The sequence below is a fragment of the Anneissia japonica genome, unplaced genomic scaffold, assembly GCF_011630105.1.
Source record: "Anneissia japonica isolate Jap-2015-1 unplaced genomic scaffold, ASM1163010v1 scaffold287835_len3118868_cov185, whole genome shotgun sequence".
Classification (NCBI taxonomy): domain Eukaryota; kingdom Metazoa; phylum Echinodermata; class Crinoidea; order Comatulida; family Comatulidae; genus Anneissia; species Anneissia japonica.
Window position 1 is genome coordinate 1,902,615 of NW_022737223.1, and position 24,541 is coordinate 1,927,155.

The 24,541-nt window shown below is 35.4% G+C and overlaps 1 protein-coding gene across 4 annotated transcripts in view; it reads right to left on the bottom strand.

Annotated features, from left to right (window-relative positions):
- Positions 1-1,912: 1,912 nt before the first annotated feature.
- Positions 1,913-24,541, bottom strand: part of LOC117117093 (guanine nucleotide-binding protein G(o) subunit alpha-like) — a 36,052-nt gene continuing 13,423 nt past the window's right edge. For all 4 annotated transcript variants that reach the window (XM_033261276.1, XM_033261278.1, XM_033261277.1 and 1 more), the window contains exons 4-9: positions 22,051-22,192; positions 14,271-14,431; positions 11,594-11,722; positions 8,295-8,424; positions 7,187-7,340; positions 1,913-5,321 (exon numbers count right to left, since the gene is read on the bottom strand). In XM_033261276.1, the coding sequence (XP_033117167.1) occupies positions 5,134-5,321; positions 7,187-7,340; positions 8,295-8,424; positions 11,594-11,722; positions 14,271-14,431; positions 22,051-22,192 (904 nt within the window). In that variant the 3' untranslated portion in view covers positions 1,913-5,133. The remainder of the gene's footprint in view (positions 5,322-7,186; positions 7,341-8,294; positions 8,425-11,593; positions 11,723-14,270; positions 14,432-22,050; positions 22,193-24,541) is intronic.

A 24,541-nucleotide genomic window follows, 5' to 3' on the forward strand; every position in this document is an offset into this window, starting at 1 on the left:
ATATATATATGTATATATATATAGCCTATATATATTAACAAAAACAAAGCTATGGAACATATCGCAAATATATATTATTTTATTTATACTTTGTTTCGTACGGGTTAATCTCAAATAATTAATTATTTAAACACGATAAGTGTTCAACTATATATAATAAAATATTCTTATACTTATGTGAAAAAATAATCAATAATAATGATAATGAAAATAATAATAATAAATGATAATGATAATGAAATAAAATATATCTCATGGTTTTATCAAAATTAGACGAATTTTTACTTCCCCATTTTCGGTCGTTTGTGTCCTATGGATTACATAATCTTGGGTACCATAATGTAAAAATCATTAGGAAAACGGTTGGGTGAAAAAAATCCAAATTTGGCAAACACGCGGGTTTTTGTCGAAATGGGGTCATTTTTTACCCTCACATTATCTAGTATTGTGTTCTGTAGTACGGTATACCTATAGATCACACAATCAGTTTTCTCATGATCCTTTGGTTCCGTAATGTAGGAATCAGCAGAAAAACGATTAGGTAAAAAAAATATCAATTTTTTTTTTGGGCAAAAAACGCAAAAAAATGGTATATGTCACGTTTCTTGTCGAAATAGGCCTAGTAGACGAGTTTTTATGCTCCCATTACAGTATCTAGTGGTATTGTGTTCGGTGGTACCTACCGATCACATAATTTATGTTTCCATGATTCTTGAGTACCATAATGTAAGAATCAGTAGCAAAACGACTAGGTGAACAATTTAGCGTTTTTTACACTTCCATTAACTAGTGGTATTGTGTTATGTGGTACCTTAGGATCACAATATCGGTATGTTCATGTTCCTTGGGTGCAATGCAAGAATCAGCAGGAAAACGGTTTTTGTCGAAATTTGACGATCTTTTGATTCTCTCATTTCCTGTGGTGTATTTTATGGCATCTACGGATCACAATCTGTATCTTCATATTCCAATTTTGGCAAAAAAAAAAAAACAAAAAAAAAAAAAAACGCACGTCTCATGGATTTTGTCGAAATTGGACGACTTTGTGAACCTTGCATTTTGTGGTGGTTTTATTTTCTGTGGCACACTCACAGATCACAAATATAATATCGGTGTTTACAAATGCCAATTAAAAACCTCGTTTTAAGCTTAAATAATTTTATTTCAGACGATATATAAAGAAATTGTTGTAGGCCTAATTCAAGCGGAATTCACAAAATAAAATGCTATTTTTTTTTGTTCATTATACTGGGTCAACTCTTCAGTAAAATCTTACTGTTCCACTAGATGGCCCAGTAAAACATTCACGTGAAAATGATGTTTAAAAAGGTTAACTTGGTTTTAAGCTAAATAATTCCGATGATATCCAATTTATCAAATAGGCCAAAGTGTCGAATTCTGCTATAATTCAAAACATTAAAATGCTAACAAAATTTAGTTGGACAAGCCTAATTCAAATAATGACCGGTGTTTTCACGATCATTGGGTTAAAACAAATATTATCCACAACGTATGAGCTTCTAGAGAGTTTAAGTTGTCTAAAGTCAAACTTTGAGTTTATTGTAAAACATGGGGTATTCTGCCATTTGCACACGTAGTCTGTGAACTGTCCTATGACATTATTTCTTTAAATACATATACAGTATTACAATATTGTACTGTGTTCTACATTTTGTTTATTTTAACTTTACTTTTCTGATTGTAAATGGTGGTGTTTAACGTAATTTGTGGTATTTCTGTATCTTTGCCGTGTGTATCTTGTGACAATATATTTCAGAATGAACTTTGTATTGCGAGAAAATAATTTAATATCGTTTTCTTTACCTAAATGATTTACCTTAATACGTACGTGATTTGATCCCTCAGTCGATAGTGAAGATAATGTGTAAACAAAAACAACTTGCTTCTTGAATAGTGTTTATCAATTGGTTTGTATGATTTTTATTGAGAAGCATTTACAAAAATTGTACAAACGCAATGATCTGCACACATTATAGAATAATAAACATGATTATCACACATCCTAATACAATCAAAACACTTGCCGTTGTTACCACTGACCAATCACGTTGCACATAAGGTATGACGTCATATTGGTCACACGGAAACCGTTGATACGCTCAAACGCGTATCATGAGATATATAGGCAAAGAAAAACAGAAAAAAAATGTTTTAGATATTATTTACATATGTTCGGGCAATCACAATATCGGATTTCCCAACATTACTACCGCAAGTCGGTTGGTTTGTGAGATATAACAATTTTGAAACGCATTTTCTCTAATCGGTTTAGAAACTACTCCAAATAACTCTGTCATATCCACATCTATAAAATATCTATAAACAGAAAGAAACGTATGGTGTCAAAGAAGCATATTTCTAGCAAGTGTTATTAACATTTTAAAGTAACATACATTTTAGACGAAAAAGTTCAACATAAATGGATACGTAAATTAAATCAAGAAAAACCAAAACTTAAAATAGAGCATCTTGATTATAATTTGATTGAAGATGTATGATAAATACTTCTAAAGTATGTGGACATGGTCTTAGTCAGATTAGCCAAAATACAACAGACAACATTGAATCGTTAACGATAATAATCATGAAATCATCATTATTTATATTTTTTTGCATAATATTAGTCTTCAAAAATATTTAAAGAGCTCATTTCATATATAATATTATCATATAACAAAAAGATTTCTAAATCAAAATAAATTTAAACATAAATTTACATATTGCAAATTGTCCACAACATAGTTGAGTGTGAAAATATGTCAAAATACAAATGGACATGATGTATATCTCTGTTATGTGGCAAAAAATTAATCAAAAAATGAACTACATACAATTTACATGTCTTACCGCACGCGACTGGTTCTAAAAAAGTTAATATTATTTAAATATATTACTGGTATACTATATGACAACAAAAACTATTCTTTGAAACAACAGTGCATTGACGGATTGTTTTGAAATTTAGAAAATGTTAAATTTATCTAATTTAGTAAAATATCGAAGCAAAGTCAATAGATTGGCGAGCCAGCTCGTACGAATTCAATCAATAGGTGTGTGTCCTGGGAAGAGACAGTTCAAAAACTGACCTCGCCAGCCACTCAAACAGAAACAAACAAGCTTAACTTCCTTTTATTTAAAATGCTGTTTAGCAGGTTTTGTTTTACCTGAGTGAAATCCGGAATAACTACAATACATACTCGCATAACAAGAAACCCTAAAAAGATGCTAGTTATTAACAATGTTTTCTAAAGTACAACAAAACAGTATATGAGAGACAGTTTTCCAAAACATAGTTAAAGTAGACCTATTGACATCAATTAATTAAGAAACGTAATAAAAATTTAAATATTTGTCGCTAAACATTGCCGCGTTAATAATGATGCAATAAATCATGTAAATAAAATAACTAAACAACAAGAAATTTTAGTCCAAAATGTTAGCATTTGTTTACGCCCGCAATAATCTACCGTTAAAAAATTAAGCAATCATCCCAAGTTCACAGTGATGGATATAATGCAGCGCGTAGAGTAAAAAAAGTCTAGAATGAAATGACGTCACTTAAATTAATCTGCGCATGCGTTAGTCCGCCCTTGGCCACGTCTTCGAGCTAGTCGAAAGCTCCCTATTTATAATATCTAGACAGCCCACTGGCGACTATGACGCAAACACATGGTACTAATACCTAATACTTCCACAACATCGTGTTGAATTTGTGGCGTTTAAAACTTTGTGTCCTTTTCATGGAAATGTTTAACCTGTGTTTCACACAGCACTTTCTCGAAGGAATGTCTTCAATTGCAAATTTGGATTGTTAGTGGCGATGGTTTACGCTCTACGCCTACAGATTCATCTTATGTTAACACTCATAACTAATGGCAACATAACATCACAATAATGTTGTCACAGGATGTCACTGGAAAAATGTTTAAAATATCCGTTAAAAATATAGTATAAATAGAGGAATGACATTTGGCATGACTATAATGTAAGCAAAATAAAAGGCATCACAGGAATGACCTAAAACAGTATTTTGATCCAACATGTACACCTTATACAACTTTCTTCTTCAGAGTATATGTCATGTTGACCCTCTGTACATCATTAGATTATAATAGCATTCAATAGTAAGCTATATATTAAGGAATTCTAATCATATTAATCTTTTCAAGTTAAAATGCACCGGCCGTGTCAATTTAAAATTCCCAAAAATGTTGATCAGTAAATCAAATATGAAAATAGATCATAGGAAAAATTAGTAGCACCGAATTTCGAAAAGAAAGTAAATTAATATTCAAAATATTATGAAGAAATACAAAGTGATGGATAAAATATATATTTAAAAACCCCATTTTGAGTTAGATTCCAATAAACCAAGCTTGGAAAGATGTAAACATTTATTAATAAAATAATTGCAAAATGATAATATTTACACTCCGTTAGGAATCATATTTGCTGTCAACTAAAGTGGGTGCTCATAGTAAAGACTGACGTCACAATCAAAAGTACACCACAACACACAACCAATACAGACCAGTAAACAAAATCAGTGGCATTGCAAGTAGAAAAATATGTGGATCCGACTCGAATTGTGAGCTAATGTATGACAAACTATGGCACTACTACGCTAAGCGGTTTATGCTTGCTCGGATCGGCACGCTCAAAATCACGTTGTTGAAACAATCAGAGAAAGACAATTTTACTATCACTGCTATATATAATCAACATCAAAGCGAACACTGGACGCCATCTTTCTTCATGTATTTTGCGAAGAAATACAACCTACTGGACTGCCTTCGTGTTCGCAACGACTGATCCGAAAGAATCGGCGTTGTCGAGAGCCTAGACGTGGGCTACTGTGGTCAACTTAGATGGTAGGTTGCAGCAAAATTCGCAAAACGAAGTCGAGGTGCGAGATTGCAGCAAGTCTTCGTGACATGGCACTTTCAGAAGAGAAAAACGAAAGCTTTGAAGCGAAGAAAGGAGAGCCATTCAGTCATCTTCTCAGCAAATTCGGAATTCTTTAAGTGGCATCAGACTTGCTAATCGTTGCAGCTGACTACGGTATTATACTCAGATGGTTATGACGTGTGTTTGAGTGGATTTGGCCTGGACCTAGTACAGTCCACATCCTCGGAGATTATTCGCTATGATGGTGTCCGTAACTGCGTCAAAGACGAATTGAATGTTGGTGGTATCCGTGGCACAGGTCATATGGGCGTATATTTCTTTATTTGGACTCTTGTTCATTGTTTCGAATTTGCCTTGAATGTACTGCGCTGCTGGAAGAAATTCGTTAGGTCCTGCAAAACAAAGAAACATCCCAAAATTAAATGAAATTTTAACATTAGCTCTAAACTACATATTGAAACTTAATCCCCATAGGTACCTATTAATAGTAAATACAAGTTTCCAACTGGCAAAAAGAGGTGTTAGATGAAATGTTTAAGGTTGAGTACGGTAAGTATTAAGTATTTAACTTTTTTTGGAATTTAATAATACATAATCTTAAGGGAGTTCCTTTAAAACCCAGAAAAGGAGAAAGAGCATTCACTGGTTCAATAAGTTTTGGAACAAGAAATTTACAAGACTGGAAAAACGTGCATGGTGTTTAAAACACCAGAAACAATAGGAGAGATATCTCTAAAAAAAACCCAAAAAAACATGTTAATAGTTTTTGAAGTTTGATGCAAGTTGAAGGAGAGCCATTGAGATTAGACGCAAGACATAAGCTAGAAGAAGAAAAAGCAGCAGCATAAATTTATGCAATTACACTTGCATTTCAGCAAGGAAACTACAAGGACAGAAGGAATTGAACCGGGTACCAAAGGATCTCCACGGCCCAGCACACACACAGTGGCTACCACCAGTTTAGCCGACTGAGAAACGGAGAACATGCAAATACTTATACCATTATGTAGATAACCAACAGGAAAATTATTCATATGTATCGTGATTAAATTCATGAGGACATAAACCAGTTGTATGGTTGAACAATGAGTTGAGCAATGAATAGCATCGTCGCCACCTCTTCTGTTTCTACAAGATTTGGGCGCAAGGTTCAATATCATTGGAAGCTGTAAAAGATAACGGTGAATGCGAGAACAGCTGGATGAACACATCATAAGAAAGATATGGAAGTAATTTCATTTAAAGGGAGTGAAATAAATGAATAAAAGTAAATGCAGAAAAAGCTGCAGCTCTCTGCAGGTGGAAATGGAGCAGTTCTCTAAGATGACACCATTGTTACTGAGTACGGTATGGCATGATAATTAAGTAGGAGCGAGTGGCGCAGAGTCTTATACCCTATTCAGACTACACTCTCTTGCGATCGGTTGCGATGTAATCGGTGGTAATCCAAAACTGATTACTCCCGATCGCAATCAACGAACGCATTCAGACCAACATAAACAAACTTTACATTCTAGGGCCTAGGCCTCCGGTGTCTAGGCCTATGTTGCTTGACCTCAGCCAAACAGTAGTGGAATTCGCTGTGATTCGTTGCGATCAGATTCCGTGGTAATCGGGAGTAATAAAGATTGTAGCACCTAATCGCAACGGGTAACAATTGCGATATTACATATCGCCTACTATTGGTGAGCTTTCACACACGATTTTACTTTGCGATTGGGTGTCGCAACTGCTACAACCGATCGCAATGCGATTCTAGTCTGAATGGGGTATTAGTTGTTGGATTTCTGATCGTGAGATCGGGATTTCGAGACCGACGCTCGTCGCATTGCTTGTGTCCTTGAGCAAAGCACTTTAATTGCGATTGCCCCTCTCCACCCAGAGTTATAAATAGGCAGGGACGGATCCAGTAGGGGGATGTGCCCCCCCGTTTTGCCTCTAAATTTTAAAAATTTCAATGCAAATTATGTGCTACTCACTTATCTATTCTGAAACAATTGTGCCACATCCCCCCCCCCACGTTTGAAAAATTCTATATCCGCCCCTGTAAATGGGTACCTGTTAGGATGGTATGACATTCTGGTTGTGCAAGGACAGCTGCATGACTAGGGATACTCCCCAGGGAGCAGGGAAAGTTGCACAAAATATGCCGGTTTGCCAACTCAGAATTCAGTGACCAAGGAAATGATGCCAGCGCCTTGTATTTTCTTCAGATTGTGATAATGTTTGCATGCTTTTGTTTGTTTGTTGGACCTACCTGTATACTCTGGAAAACAGACTGTTAATGATGACCGTTCTATCTTTCCTTGAAACAAATCCTTCTTATTTAGGAACAAGATAATGGACGTTTCAGTAAACCATTTGTTGTTGCAAATTGAATCGAAAAGCTTCAAACTTTCGTGCAATCGATTCTGTAAAATAATCAGTAAAAAATTTAAAATCCGTCCCATAACGTAATCATTTTATTAAATCATCTTAACAGACTGCTCGCTATGGGTGTGTTTTACACCAATATCATAATGTCCTATATAATAAAGCTGACTTTCTTTATCTTACTATAATTGTCACCACTTGTGGGCTCGTTTATTCGGTCAAATTAAAGAGGACGAAGAAGAATTTAAAAATTGATGAAGGGGACGAAGTAACTAAGCAATTGTATGCCTAAGGAAAGGGGTATGGTGAGACCTAGTTTAATTTTAACGGATGAATTTTTAAGTTTAATTGATATGCAGCCACTAGTCTGTAGTTTACACTACTATAATCTATTGCAAGGCAAGTTAGCGCCGATTTCGTCTAAATTTCTAAAATGATCTAATGCGCGTATAATTTATAATATGATAGGTGATTTGGCTAAAACACAAACACACGGTGGTATGTCTAAAACCCTTTCCACAGTACTACATATTATTTGACAAAAAAAAAACACTGTTGTATGCCCAGTCATGATAGGCCTATATATGGTCATGATGTGATGTCATCATGACCATATTTAGGCATGTCACATGTTTTTGTCAAATAAAATTTGATAGTCTGGACAGGGCTACTGTATATTTGTGTGGGTATGAGTAATCTAAACTGCCTAAGAACTTGTATGTATTGAGTCTTCATGTCTAAACATAAATAATATGTGTTAAGGAACCGTATGTCTGGAACGCACGTGCGTTTGTCTACGTAACCGTTGGAATCTGAATTACTGATGTTAAATATCTGTGTATAATTCCATTTCATTAGTGTTGTCTACATTAACTTCGACACCATGTTCTATTGACCCGTCTCCAATCCATTATGCAAATTACCATCTGCACTCATCATTTTTTATAGTAATTAAAGCTATTATGCATTAATAATAATGTCACGTGACTTACTGTGACGTCATCCTCAAGCAGCCTTTGATCGTATCCACTGAGTGCTACACAAAATATAATCGCTGTTACATCCTCAAAACAATGGATCCATTTTTTTCGCTCTGACCTTTGGCCCCCTACATCAAATAACCTGCGATAAAAGATGAAATTAGTATAAAAGATTGCATCACGTGCCAAATCCACAACCACTAATTTGTAAAATCATGGTGATATTTAATTGACTTTAATCTATGTTATAATCCTAATTAGCCCGTATCCATATCTAGGCATATTCATAAGTCCATAAAGTGTGCTGCACTTTGAATGTGTGTAGAACTCTACATCGTTTGTAGCAGTGTCGTCTTAACTTGTAGGCAAACACATTGTTTAGAGCATATTGATCGACAACGCACTTTTATGCACTAGTTCTAGGCCCTAACACCCATATGTATTAAATAATCACATCTGCCGGCATAATCACACTAATCACTGATCTCACATACATTCGTTTCGAATAATTCTATTGCCTTGATTATCTATTTTACATTTGCCTTATCTATTTTACATTGGAGAAAAATATTCTGTTTCGTTGATATTATTATTATTATTATTATTATTATTATTATTATTATTATTATTATTATTATTATTATTATTTGATAAAATTATAAATAGAAAGAGTGAAACAATTTTTAAAATCATGATGACATTTAATTTACTATAGTCCATACTATGATCTTTAATTATCCCGACCTATCCAACCACAGCTAGTCGAAGTGTACTGTAGTTTAAAAAGCACGTTTTGGAACTATGGGTCCATCGCGCAATAGTTTTGCTTTTCTGGTTCTGATGGGTAAAACCGACCGCCTAGAGAATATAGGTATAGAAGGTTGAATAACAGAAAAGGCCAACCGTCGTAGAATAAGTCGTGCACGTTTGACGAATAAGTCAATTCTTAGCTTGAGCTGGTATGCCCGTACCAAGATCAATCGATAGTAGACATACACATAACATAGGTTTATGTCAACTGACCTTGGATACGGGCATATGTATAATGCATTACATAATATTTATAAATGTTTGTTGTGCCTGTATGATCCATGAGCACTAGGCTTTTAATTCCCTCATGATACTTTTATGCCGCCTTATATGTAAGCTATACACACTTTGGAAAAACGTCAGTAAATACAGACCCAGTAAATTGTGGCACGATAAATTATTAAGATTTAGGGCAAAGCCAGTGGTAGGTCTTTGGTTTAACCATGGTTTAACGGACATGGCCAGCACGGATATTTTTATGTATGCCCTATCTATCGAAAAAATTGGGTCAACAATAATATAGGCCCAGTAAAATTATTTGTTACACGATAAATAATTATTAGGTTTAAATCTATTTACAGCGTGGTAAGTCTTTGGTTTAACCACATACGTAGGCGTAAGTTTGTGTGTGTATTATGTTAACGGGTTCTGTATGCAAACGGTACCAAATCGCATGCCATGCTTAAAATTTTAAAACAAATTTAATTTTAGGATGACTATTTTAATATCGATAGTAATTGTTATTGTCGTGATGGAATAGACAAATAACTGGATTTGCGTCAGGAGAATCATGTATAGGTGTAATTTTGCCCTACCTGACGTGGAAATGTACTGAATACTCAGTACGTTTGAAAACAATTGCGAAAAAAAAATCGAAATTTGTTCTCAGTTGGGACTTGAACCGACGACCTCCAGATCACCTGGCATCATACCTCTAGACCTCCGAGCACCACCCGAGAACAACTTGCGATTTATTCGCAATTGTTTTCAAACGTACTGATTATTCAGTACATTTCCACGTCAGGTAGGGCAAAATTACACCTGTATATTTTAATATTGTTTTACAACAATAATATAGCTGTTAAAAAGTCCAAATATTGTTTTACAACATTTATTTAGCCGTTAAAAAGTCCAAATATTGTTTTACGACACTAATATAGCTCTTTAAAGTCCAAAGTATGTTTATCAGAAGAAATCAGCAACACGGAAGTTAAATTATTATTTAAAAAAAAATCAAAATAAAAATGGTTTGATATTCACCAAACTTGTGTATACATATCCTGAATTATGCAACATTTGAAGGTTTTAGGGCATACAGTGTGGTAGGTCTTTGGTTTAACGGACATGGTATCCGCACGGATACTTTCTATGTATGGCCTATTTATAAGCTATGTACTAATATAGCTGTTAAAAAGTCCAAATATTGTTTTACAACACTAATATAGGTGTTAAAAAATCAAATTAAAAATGGTTCGATATTCACGAAACTGTGTATACATATCCTGAATTATGCAACATAGGTGTTGTATATGAATTGTATTCTTTAGAATATTTCCTAGCGTGGGCGAGGGCTGAGAGCTAGTGTGTCATGTGGCCTAGAGGGAAGGAAATTATCATCGAGAGATACTGCTATACACTCGACTATGTGTATATCAATTCCGACAAGTAGTAGATTAACACTGGTCTTCATGTCGTTGTAATTAAGCCTTTGCCGAATCGTTTCATTGTTTTCTTTGTTAATCGTCATCCAATTCGAATGATAACGTGACTACATGATTTTGCAATATAATATGCGAACAATAAGGTACGATAAAACGTTTCAGGGTACCTTTGTCGCTCACATTGTCATTTGCCTTAATCACGTTCTTGAGGTGCTGCGAATAGAAACATTGCTCCTAATATACTTCTGCTAGCCTATTATGATTATGATTATTTTAAGAATTGGGAATAATATTAATAATAATAATAATAATTAAAAAAAATTATTATTATTAGGCCTATTATTATTATCATTATCATCATATCCGTCATGGTCATGATGGTCAGCGTTATCATCATCACCCTCATCCTAGATCTTCCACATTCTCCCCTCCCTCATCACCATCTCCTCCTCTACATCCACATCTATATCAACATCAACATCATCATCAACATCAACATCATCACTAGTATAATCACCATCATCATCATCATCATCATCATCATCATCATCATCATCATCATCACCATCATCATAACTGAATGAGATGAAGGCAAGAACTGAAAGGATGAATGAATGAACGAACTATAGATGAATGATTAAATAAATGAATGATGAATGACAGATTTACGAATGGATGGATAGATAAATGAATGGATGAAAGAATGGATAAGCAGATCATTAAATTTGTTTTCTAACTGTATTGAAAAGAGAATGCATCTTGCCTATGCCATTGCATAAGAAACATAATGCACGGTTTAAATGGGTCCAAATTTTGCTGGCTTTGACTGGAGATACATACCTAAAATGCAAATTTTTAAAGTTGAAATGTGTTTCAACAATGCCAGTAGTCTTAACTCTTGTTCGTAAAATATCCTGCTCATTAGGTGTGTAGTTACTTTCTGCTAGACGATCAAGACTTTCTAGAAAACTAAAAGATAAAAAGCAATGACAAAAATGATAATTATACTTTGTTCATAATGTACATTACGATTTTACAAACGTTTCATTGTTTGGTCAGTGGAAATAACCGTACCGATTAGTCAATAGCCACTAATTCACACTTCGGGAATTACAGTTTTTTCAATGGTTTATTTTCATTCGACTTGTTCGTAAAATAGACTTCATTGGCAACGAAAATTAACGTAAACCAGAGTGCGTTAATCAGCGTTAAGTTATTCACGTGACCAAAACAAACATGGCCGATTGGTGAGTTTAGAAACAACATTTGCGTTAATATTATTTAGATTAAATTTCAGAAAATAAATATTATAATATTTACCCACATGAAGTTAAAAAATAATTGTAGGCCAACAGAATTCAAAAACTGGATGAAAACATTTTTTACGAAAAACCCATACTGCCACAAGCCGAAGCAATCTTGATTACACAGCGTGTATCGCGGTAACTATGCAGCCATTTTGTTTTGTCGAGTACAGTATTTACAAGTTTCCTATTCGACCGGTCGTCTTCCTTAAGTAGGATTTTACCACTGGCAGGTGGGGTGGTTTAACGAAGAACGACCACTCGAATACGGCCAATGTATACGTGAAAGAAATCACAACGTAGACGGTAAACGTCACAATAGGCCTTTCCTGATTGTCAGTAAAACTTTACAACTGACCTGGCCCGGGATTTATCAATCTCAGCTTAGCAAATGTCTTAAGTCAAAAAAGTTAAAATGTCCCTAATAAATATCCTAAGCTGATTTATTAAACAATCTTAGCAAAATCTTGGCTTAAAAATCGTCTTAGATGGCGCCAACGTACAATCGACTTTCTAATTTTAAGCAATTTTTAAGCTAAGAAATATTGATAAATTTGACTTAAGCAAAAAAATAGACTTAAGGCGAATTTTATATTTCTAGTTTGATAAATCTGGCCCCAGGGCCAGAGGAGTACGCGCTCGTCTCACAATTACGTTGTCCAACAAACGTACGTTTACACTGTCGTTTTGCGGGACCTTAACAACAACATCCAAAGGGGCGGGGCTTAGCGCGTTCAGGACATTGAATTGTCCGATGTTGAATGACATTGTAAACGTAGGAAGTTAGCTAATTTACATAATTATGGTATTTTACGTCAAAGGTTTCCATTTCGAAAAAAGAAACCTTCCAAATGATCTAACATTTGATGAGGAAAGAATACAAAACCAAGGATAAAAATAATCATAATCTAAGACATTACAATTGAAAACAACTCACAAAGAAACAAAGCATGCGATAATGTTTCAGTAACTCATAAGTCTATTTATAATAGGGAGCTACCAATTTGTTCGACGACACGACGCCAGGACGGAATCACTCATGCGTGACCGTCCTAAAGGGGCGTCCTACGTTCTCTGGCATACGTAAATTTGGCCATATTGCGTCCTACAGATCCAAACGACCCCCACCCCTCGCCAAATTACAGACGCATAACATTTAGGCCTACACTCTATACACTAGATACTTCGTAAGTATAAAGTCTAACAAATCTAAATATAAGTGAAAACTAAATAGGTTTGATCTTGAAGTTGATAATTTATTAGCTTTTTTTAATGAGTAAATCAATGTTTGACTTTTTTTAGGGCTTTCAAAATGTCACAGAACAGTAAATACAATGATTTCAATTATGCAGTATCGCTACCGGTATCCAACTCAAAACCGGTTACCAGATGTGGAAATATCAAGGAGGATTTAAATGTTGTAGCCGTGCCCCACCCTCCACGATCTTGCCACCAGACCAAGTGTATTTTTCCAAACAATTTCCTTAATGAAAGACAATGAGAAATTGTGTCGTAATTTGCCTTTTAATGGTCGACTGGCCTTGATGTTTACTCTGTGTCCGGTGTAGGCGTTATTATTGATGCAATTTGATGACTTCATACGGGTAGTATCTAGTTCTGGTTAAAGAGAGACCATTGTAGGTATGGTAGACTTAGTAACGCCAATGATATAAGCCTATACTGTAAATAGCAGCATGGTGGTACAATACTGTACGCTCCATGGAGATCTGTGTGCCTATGTTTTACCACATTCAAGATGTTCTTCCCCATGTAAAAAAAGATTGTAGCACACTTGCTTTCGGATGGGGCGCTATGGCCATTGATCCCCGTGCACAAACACTAAAAAAAGAAGATCAGGAGATTGTCTCTCGGTGTACTCTGCAATTGAACGTTCAACTAAGCCCCGCCTCTTGAATATTGTTGCTAAGTTGCGTTTCTGGGACATGCGCGTTATCCTGGCTCTGTTTCGTCAATTGTTAAGTTTGATTGACACTACAGAAAAGTCCACCCAAAGGACCAGAGCAACAAGGAGCTGAGCCCAAATGTATTAGTAAGGCTCAGCTAGGACCAAACATTACGGTACAGTTTGTTCATTCTCTAGAATTACCATTACCAACCAGAACGTTCTTCCACTTACCTGACATTTACACAAGTGTTGTACAGAGAAGATCATTTTAAAAGTAGGCCTATACAAAATTAATTATGAGACTTACTACTGTGCCGAATCGTTTAGTTGGTATTCGCTGGATCTACTAAATATTTCTTGAATCCCTGAGTCAGCCCAAAGCCGTTTCATTCCCTGATGGACTTCGGGGGTGAATGGTTCCGAATCTAGCATCTTACTAACCAAGTCGTGGACCATAGCTTTATCACTCTGTAAAATGTAAATTGGTTCATTCAATGAATTATAAAAAGAGTATAATTTGGAAAGAGTTTGCCTCACTCTTTGTTCTAAAAACAGTGTTATCCTAATATCAAAGGGACACTCTTTCGGCTGCAAAACGAGAGAAAGTTTATCTTTTAACACTACGGCCAACCCGTATTTAGGGGGATATTTTGTTTTCGAAGGTGTCCCCTTTAATAGGTGTTCTCTGTACAATAATTTAACATTACACGGATAAAATTACGGCACGCAGTTTAGTAAAATTTGCGACTAAATAGACATTCTTCATTGAATTCTAGATACCGTACCAACTATCATTAACCACAGATAATAATAAACGAAAAATATTTTATCCTAAATTGTAAAAAAATAGTATATCAAACAATCTTCTGAATGCTGTGGAAGCATTCCCCTACCTTCTATTCGGTCGTTTAACGAAAACATACCGTATCGTAAAATGGACACAGAATGTCGTTGATATATAGACCCATCCTGCTATTTTAATTTTTGATCATTAACTACAGGCAGGCCTATCCAGCATTTGCTATTATACTTTGACCATAGGAAAAAAAAACGCTTTCAAAAGCGTGGCGTTCGACATCAGCTCTAATAATTGTTTTAGTCCGCGATATCATATCGGATTATCATATTTAATATGATGTTGTTTACTGGTAGCGGCAGGATGAAATTAACCTGACGTCTCCTCGTCTCATGCTTTCTTAGTCATCACATCGGTAGATTCTATATAACGACATCGTATCATGTTGTATGGGCTTAGGTCTACATGTTCATTGTAGTGTTAATATTTTTGCTCGTGCGTCTGCTTATTCTTACTATTTTTTTTTGTTTTAAGAGCTGAGGTTCCCTGCTGTTCTACCTCAGACCATGAATGAGACGATATTGTACTTTGTGCAGCAGCTAAAATTAGACCATTGAGAAGAATAGGAATAGGCCTATATGAGTTCGTTGTCCGAATGCTTCGTAATTGCACAGAAAGTCGGCCTAATAATACTACTACATTTCTATGATATTATTATTATTAGACTGTATATCACCTGCCCTTGGCATCAGATTTAACTTAATTAAATATTCTACACGAAAATAAATAATTTAAAATAATAATCATAATAGATATTTCCGACGATACAATCTAGGGTAGTAGAAATCCAGACTAATTCTTATTAGAAAAACGAATGAATCGAAAATATCTGGCTGCCAGTTTTCTTAGAACATTGATGATCTAATTATCATTAGTCGTTTCCTGCTAAAAATACAATCCGCTGTATTGTATCAATCATAATTAATAATCACCTTTGGACTAATGAACTCGGATACAAATGACCTGGTCTTGAAGGTGACCGGATGAGCGAGCCAGGAAACGTCATATTATAGGGACGCTTTTTTCCCAGATAGTATTCATCCGAAAATCCCAGCTAGGCTTTGATCTGAACAATACTGTTCATTATCGTTGAGAGCAGGGCCTCGAGGACGGACGCCATGGAGATATATACAGTCTGCTGCAACGATGCTAAAACTAATAACATGCAACCGCCCACGCAAAATCCAGGGTAGTCGATACGTTGCGGATGCTAACGTTTAATCAGGGGGGCTTGGCTTGCTAAGGTAGTCTTTAGCCTAGACTGCATTCGATACTGCCTGACACAACACTTCGTTATCAAGGTAGAAAGTGGATTAATATTACTGTACTAGGAATGATTTAACAAAACGTTCTCTTGTCGAAGTCATTAATATTTTCATAGATTCTACATAGTATCTTCACAATAATATCACATCACTAATTAAGTATTCAACGTCTGATTCTAAATATATATTCTACGTTCAGAATAGAGAAAATACGGATTCAGGAAAATTAATATTCAGCGGAGGCGCTGCGGCAACTGTGCTACAAAATAGTCATATGTGTATTCAAAGATGCTTGGCTTGGGTAGTCTGTTGGAAAAATCCTTATGATTTCGTTATTATAAAAATATATTGTCATGAATTTACAATAGAGGTAAAAGATAATACCGACTCCATCCTTGAGGATACAATAACCACGTAGGCATATCTAATCTCGTAAATTATTTTACCTTTACTGCATCTTTACTATGAAACGAGGTCTACATATTACGGTATGGTATCTGTAGCATGTTAGAATTACACCTATTAGGCCTATAATGATTATGATTATTATCATCATTATTATTAATATTATTATCGTGTTTTATTGTGGTTTACTGTTATAAAAATACACTTAAATACCACGTATATTGTTTACTGATTTCTTAAGTTTGGTATAATTAGACTGTTGTTAATTTTGTGTAGGCCTATTTATCATATTTAATGTGTTTATAGAAGGATGAGTAAAATCAAAAGCTTTCTGAGTAAATAGGTTAGAAGCCCACGTTTAGAAAATACCCGGATGTGATGATTTAATGCATTCATTCATACCGACTCTACCTATGATTAGTATAATTCGTTTTGTGAGACACTATTACTGACATGTTTATAAAATCCATCCGTTATGTGGTATTGTTTCAACCGACGCTGTAGCGCGTGCAATTTGTACTCGCTGGATTAAAGACTACCGCTACAAGTGGGCGTTGCCGTAAATGGATGATAGATATGAAGAGGAAGTTGTAGCTCGTTCAAAAGTGCATTTAGCTAACCGGTGTAGAAAAGGGTGTTTTTAAGGAAAAAAGCGATATTTTGACTGTGAAGGCGGGTGGGGTATACACTACTTAGGGAGCGAAACTCTAGCAACGAGCTTGCCCATGAAAAACAAAGTAAAGTTCTAGGGTTAGATTGGCATCGTTCGTATACGTGTGGGTTCATAATTAAACATAATTTCAATAGGCCTTATCCAGACTTGATAATGATAAAACTAATAAGATTAATATATTCTAATAATTATAATAATAATAATACTGTAATAATAATAATAATAATGATAACTATAATAATCAAATACAGGTCTCCCTCTAATTAAAGACCCCTCCAATTAAAGACCACTTTTTTGTGGTCATATTATTAACAAATGTTTTTTTTACCAAACCAAAGCTGCTAAGGACCATAAAAACACCTGTCCCAAAAGTAGTCTTTAATTATAGGGAGACCTGTATTATTTATAATGTGGAAATTCCATAAAAATACCAAAGGCGTAGTCAATCCTCAAAGTTTCAAATTAACTTTAAAACATTGTAGGTGAATTTATAATAGTTCATTCCAAAACAAAGAGAGGAGGCAGAAAATCAAAACTCGAATATAGGTCTAGCCCTATTAAAGTTAATTTGGCCTGATACATGTATGAGTGAAATACAGTAGAACCTCTATTTAGGGGACATCTGGCCCAACAAATGTGTCTCCTTGGGGTGTACCCGAAATGGGGGTTAGCCGTAGTGTTGAAAGATATACTTTCCTTCATTTCGTGGCCGAAAAAGCGTCCGCTTAATTTAATAGGGGTGACCCCCCCCTTTAATAGGGGTGTCCTAAAGGAATTTATATGAATACAATATGCATGGTCTGTACCATAATTGTATTAATTTATGCCAGCGGGTAACTATATTATTCCTGTCTCTTATACACATCTAGATGTGTATAAGAGAGGTGGGAAGGGCAAATAGTCATACCAGTAAAGGTTCAAGTATAGAATCTTCAGTATTTTAACTTAGCTACCTACTGATATGCTCATAATTAATTTTATTAGTTGAAAGGACGAATACTATTTGTTGTTGTTATTTAAGTTATCTATTCCTTTGTATAAGCAGAGTTTAAATTTCGATACCGGTACTTGTTTGTCGTACCAAGTAAAACCAAAATAGTTGTTGGTATCGCGTGACAAGTTAGTACGAGGTATCCTCGCATACGTTTCCGTTTGTACGTCACATACGTGAAAATGATGCAACTTTCTATCAACAAGTAGGCCTAGTAATGTACAGAGGACGACAAAAACCATCTGTTATTAAAAAATAGGTAAATTCAAATCGATAGCTTATAAACAGTCTTAATTTTTGTAAATTCATTAACCTTTTAATTTATTTTACTTTATTGGGTTTTTTCACTTTTGTTTTTAACTTTTGTGTTTTTTAGTTCAACGCGTTTTACACTAAACACACCACATTAGGACTATATTACTAAACAATCCCTTGAATAACGTATCAAAATATCAAATGAAATGACACAATACGTGATGACTTCTATTACTATTTAGTATTACGCCTACATTAACAATAGACCTAATGCATTGCATTGTTGTTGGAACTGTCTACATTTCACATAGGCTTCACCCAATGTCCCGCGTCTGAAAAAAAAGTCCTTATCGGGTCACTAGGCATGAGCACATCGTTTTTACACATGCATTAACGAGGTTGCTTCCTAACGGCTGTTTATTATTTAAGCTACTAGCCAGGATTGCGGGTATGAAGAAGTGGATGAAAAACGTTATTGAATTCAACTGTGTTTAGGTTAAAGATTTTGTAAACTTGGGGAGTTTCTCGCTGCTCTGCCAGCCCAATTTTGTACATGACATTGTATGATTTAGAAGAGAAACGAGGGCCACCCCCCCCCCACCTCCCAAAAAAAAAAAGATAGAGAAGAAAAGATAGAGGGGAGCACTTTACTCCAAAACAAGCCAAATACTTTCGACGATTTAAATTACATGTTCCAGTCTTTGTGGTCAAGCATTTAATTTCTAAACAAAAATCTCAAACGCCACCCACTTCCTCCGCTCGGTGCATTGTAGGTCCCATGGCCCCTACACTGGTACCAATCAATGTTTATACTCGTCCAGATATTGTTATTATTTAATAATTTCTGATAAAAATCTAAAAAAGGTGAAATCAATCAATCCATTTATATTTCTGTACTGACATTACCCTTTTCAGGGTGTCCGCAATATTATTTTATAATGTTCATGGTCCGAGAATCGAATGGTTCAATATTTAGCCATTGAAGAAACTCTGGCATACAACAGGTCTATTGGCTTTACCTGATAAAACCGATACATCTTAAATACGATATATTTGTATAGAGGACCCTCGAATTTTTTTTTAATCGGAATTTATATAGCGCCTTTCACAATCGGCAGATTTTACAAGCGATTATACAAGGCGCTGACACCATTATTTCCCTGGTCACTGGATACTGAATTGGCTGATCCGCACAATATGCGACTTTCTCTGATCCTTGGGATATATCCCTGGTCATTGCTACTTGAACGCGCACGACCCATACATTCAATGCCAAACCATCCTACCAGGTACCCATTTATACCCCTGGGTGGAGAGAGGCAAACGTAAGTAAAATGCTTTGCCCAAGGACACAAGAAATGCGTTGCCTTCCTTCCCTTCACATCTAACCGCATTCTTTCTTACCATCTACAAAATAATCTCGGTTCATCTAACTTCTTGTCATCACCTATTATCTCATCTCATCTTATCTCACTTCTTAACATCATTTCACCACTTCCATTCCTCTAATATCATAATATCCTCACCTCATCCAACTTTTCCCCCACTTTCTTCTCAATGAAATACACTTCATGTCATCTCTGTTCATCTCAACTCATTCTTTCAAAATGCATCTACTCTCATACCATTTCACTTCTTGATATCTCCAATTTTCTCATCTCACCTCACATCACCTTATCCCTTCAAATCTCATACCATTTATTCTCACCTCATCACACTTGTCATACCCTTTCATCTCACCACAATATGCTTAAACTACTTTACATCTTACTTTATCTCAGTTCATCCTTTCAAAATACATCTACTCTCACATTATTCCACATCTTGACATCTCTAATTGTCTCATCTGACCTCACATCCACCTCATCCCTTCTAATCTCATACCATTTATTCTCACCTCATTACACTTGACATACCCTTTCATCTCACCTCGATAGGTCTACTTTAAAGTACTTACCATCTTTTTTTTTTTTTATCTCAACTCATCCTTTCAAAATGCATCTACTCTCACATCATTCATTTCTTGACATCCCCAATTGTCTCATCTCACATCACATCATCCATTCAAATCTCACACCATTTATTCTCACCACATTACACCCCAAATAGGCCTAAGCTACTTGCATCCCTTTTTATCTCAGCTCATTCTTTCAAAATGCATAATTATACTTTCACATCATTCCACTACTGTATTTGACAATTCCAACCGTCTCATCCCACCTCACCTCATCCCTTCTAATCTCATCACTTATTCTCACCTCATTGCACTTGCCATGCCCTTTCATCTCACCCCGATAGGCGTGACTTGCCTTCTCTTTTTATCTCAGATCATCCTTTGTCATCTCATCTTTTACCAATTCTTGTCTTCTCATCTTACGATCTCATCTCACCTCACTTCACCCCTTATATCAAATCAGCTATTCTCACCTCATCCTACTTACAGTGGCGTAACAAAGATCATTGAGGCCCCTGGCTAAGGCTTCTTCGGGCCCTACTACCCCGGAGGCTGGGTCTCGGTAAAGCCTAGTGGGGTACAGTGAAAAGCCCGCGGGCTTCGGCGTTTTAGATTTTGATAGACTTTAACATTGTGCTTCATAAAAGGCCCTAAGATCTAGAGCCCCTAACTTTAGCAAATGAGATCTCATAGCTGTTACGCCATGTGCCTACTAGTCTCATCTTATAGTACTGTACCTTCACTCACCTTATCCTAATCCCATCTAAATCTAATCTCACCTAGCCTCATCCTGTTAATCTTATACCATCTAATGTAACCATATTTCACTTGTCATCCCCTTTGACCCTACTTTAATCTTCTTCTTGCCATATGTTTTTAACTCACTTCATCCTGTCTCATCTCATACTATCAACTCTCGCCTCATCCCATTTCTTCTCATCTCTTTCTGGCTTATCTCAACTCAACCCTTATAATCTCATATCTAACCTAACCTCCTTCCACTTCTTATCCCTTTTATCGCGCCTCAATTAACTACGTGCCACCTCTTTATTTCAAGTCATTCTTCCTCATTTTATATCATATTATCTAATTTGACATCATCCTTTTCTTGCCATTCCCTCTCATCTGACCCTTTCTCATTCATCCCTGATCTCACCATTTTATCTTACCATCGTCCGCTTTCATCTCATATTTCATAAAATCTCTCGTCACATTCTATTACTTCACCTCATCCTTTTCGGTTCATTTAATCTTACCTCATTTACTTATTGCCAATCCTTCTCATCTCATACCACCTTACGTTACTTCATCTTATCTTATCACTTCTTTATCATACTGTCTCATCTCACCTCACATCTTGCAATCTCTTTTCATTTCACCTTGCTCTCATTATCTCACAGCGTCATTTTATCTCCCATCATCCTACTTCTGTCAACCCTTCTCATGCACACCTCGTCTCTTATCATCTCATACCATCTAATCTCACCAAATATCTCTCATCTCACCTCATCAAACATATAAACTGACAAATCAGAACAGTACCAATAATACGCGTTTGTCCAACAAACACTCGTGTTGTCCCACAAATGCACATGTTTACGTACAATTTACGCTACCGTATTGTTTTGTGGGACCTCATCAACAAAATCCAAGTGACGGGGCTTTCCCCACATATTCTTTTATCTTACCTCTCGTTCATTGTCTTCGAACTGTACACCTAACGCTTCCATTGCACGTATCATTGACAACATAGATTGTATAGTATTGCTGTAAACCACTGGTCTATAGATCTCAGCATCTTCACTAGTAAAACCATCTTTATGGATAATTCTGTGAATGCAACGAAGAGAGTGAGAAACATCCTGGAAAAAACAAAACAACCTACCCCTGTACACATTATATTACGATTATTATGTATTTAAGCACAAGGGCCAAAGAATATATCACCGTCCTGATCTTAGGTTTTAATCCCTTTCATAGAACTAACTTATACATAAGATGCTTTACAAACACTAACTCTCAATAATATATGTTTTTGTTCCTCCAGACACACTCAATCTCTTCAGTAAACCTTTTTCCTCCAAATCCCGACATTTTATGCATGTATATACTATTATCATATACACACATAAGCCTGTTACTATATATATATATATATATATGCCTAATATACATATATATATAAATAACATACATACTAATAAACGACATGTTAGTATTTAATTCATTTAATTAGGTGCATACATACATATATATCTTTTCATATATTTATTATATACACACTTTATATATAGACCTATATATATTTATAGGCCTATATGTATATGTAACACACATAATATGAGTGTATGTGTGTCTAGTATATTTAAATATTATACATAACAAATATATAGGCCGATATATAATCACAATGATACATTCCGTTCTAATTATAATTTCATGACGTTCTTACCGACTTTCTAATATAGATACTGAATGTGAATATATTTTATGTAAGTTAACGCGTGTGCAGACATTTAGGTTGAAGCTAAACACCTCTAAAATCTTAAGATACTGCGGATCGGCACGATTCACGCTTCTGCGAAGACACAGCATTCATCTGTATCAAGGCATAATTTCCGTGTTATTTCACCTGGAAAATCTTAGTGGCATTTAAAAAACAGACTTTGTCATGATTCTAAATTCAGTTGGCATTTTCTACGAGCTCTATGCTAAACAGGAGCAATGGAGGTTTCCACTGTCTACCACCAAAGACGTATGAAGTTGACACACAGAAAATATAACGTGATATGACATTGCGAATTATTGATCGAGCAGAGGTTCGCGTGGGCGGGAAATTCATCCATATTTTTTTGACGAGAGCGATTTATTATTCATTGCTGGACCATCACTGTCGGTGAGAGGCAGTGAAATGGCAGCGTCGACTAAGGCTGGCAACTTGGTAACATTAATAACAGCTTATGTAGAAATCATGTATGAATGATAAGGCTCATCATAAGTAGAATGATAACAATCGTATATTCATATGCTAAGGCCCGTGTTTTAATTCATATATAAGGTAAAACATGGTGATAGCGGATTTTCAGGATAAACCAATTGAGGCCTTGTTAACATGGCAAGACATATCTACATCATTAAAAAGAAAATATACTCAAAATAATAAATACAAATAATAACAAAGATGGATAAGACTAGATCTAAATTTGAATTAAATCTTTTTAGATACCTTAAACGTGGAGATGATGATCGTTTTGATGGTTATGATAATGATGATAATAATAATAATAATAACAGCTGTAATAATTCATGATTATGATCATATTGATATTTATAAAGATGAAGGTAGTAATGCTTATGACGACAATGACAATAGCAATAGTGATGACTATTACGTCAAAGATGTTGATGTACGGTACATAACCATGACAATCACGAAAAAGATGACTATGAAAAGAAAATAATATGATAATGCTGACAATGACGATGATGAAAATAATGAAATAATAAAGATGAATATGATAATAAAGGGAAAGAAGACAAATAGTGAAGATGGTAATGATGATGGTGGTGAGAATGATGATCACAACGACAATGAAGACATTTATGACGATGACCAAGAACAGGATGATGTAATGGTAAGTAAAAATGACTATGAAGATGAATATGAAGATAAATATGATGATGATGAGAAAGAAGACAGAAAGAAGATGATGATAATATAAATGATCATAAATGAGGAGGAGGAAGGGAGAAATTGAAAAATAATACAAATATGAGGATGTTGACAGTGACTGCGACAATAATGGCGAATGATGACGAGCATCATCATCATCATCATCATGATAATGATAATGACGATGACAATAATGAAGTTGGTGGTAAAATGTGATATTGGGAATGGACACCAAAGTATTTGCTTTGTTGGACATGATTGCACATAGGGTAGCAATGGTGGAGACGGATCCTGGAATCCGAAATAGAGGGAGCGCAGAAAGTCAATTTTAAATATCGAGGGGCCAGACAACCTTAATAGCCCCACCATGGTTGGAAATGAGGCACGAAATGTTATGTCTAAAGGCCAACTCAGACAGCGTCGGCCGACGCAGCCCGACCCGATTTATCGTCGGGGACAGTCTTAAGCCGTCGTGAGAAATATTAAACACGTTTAATATTCTACTA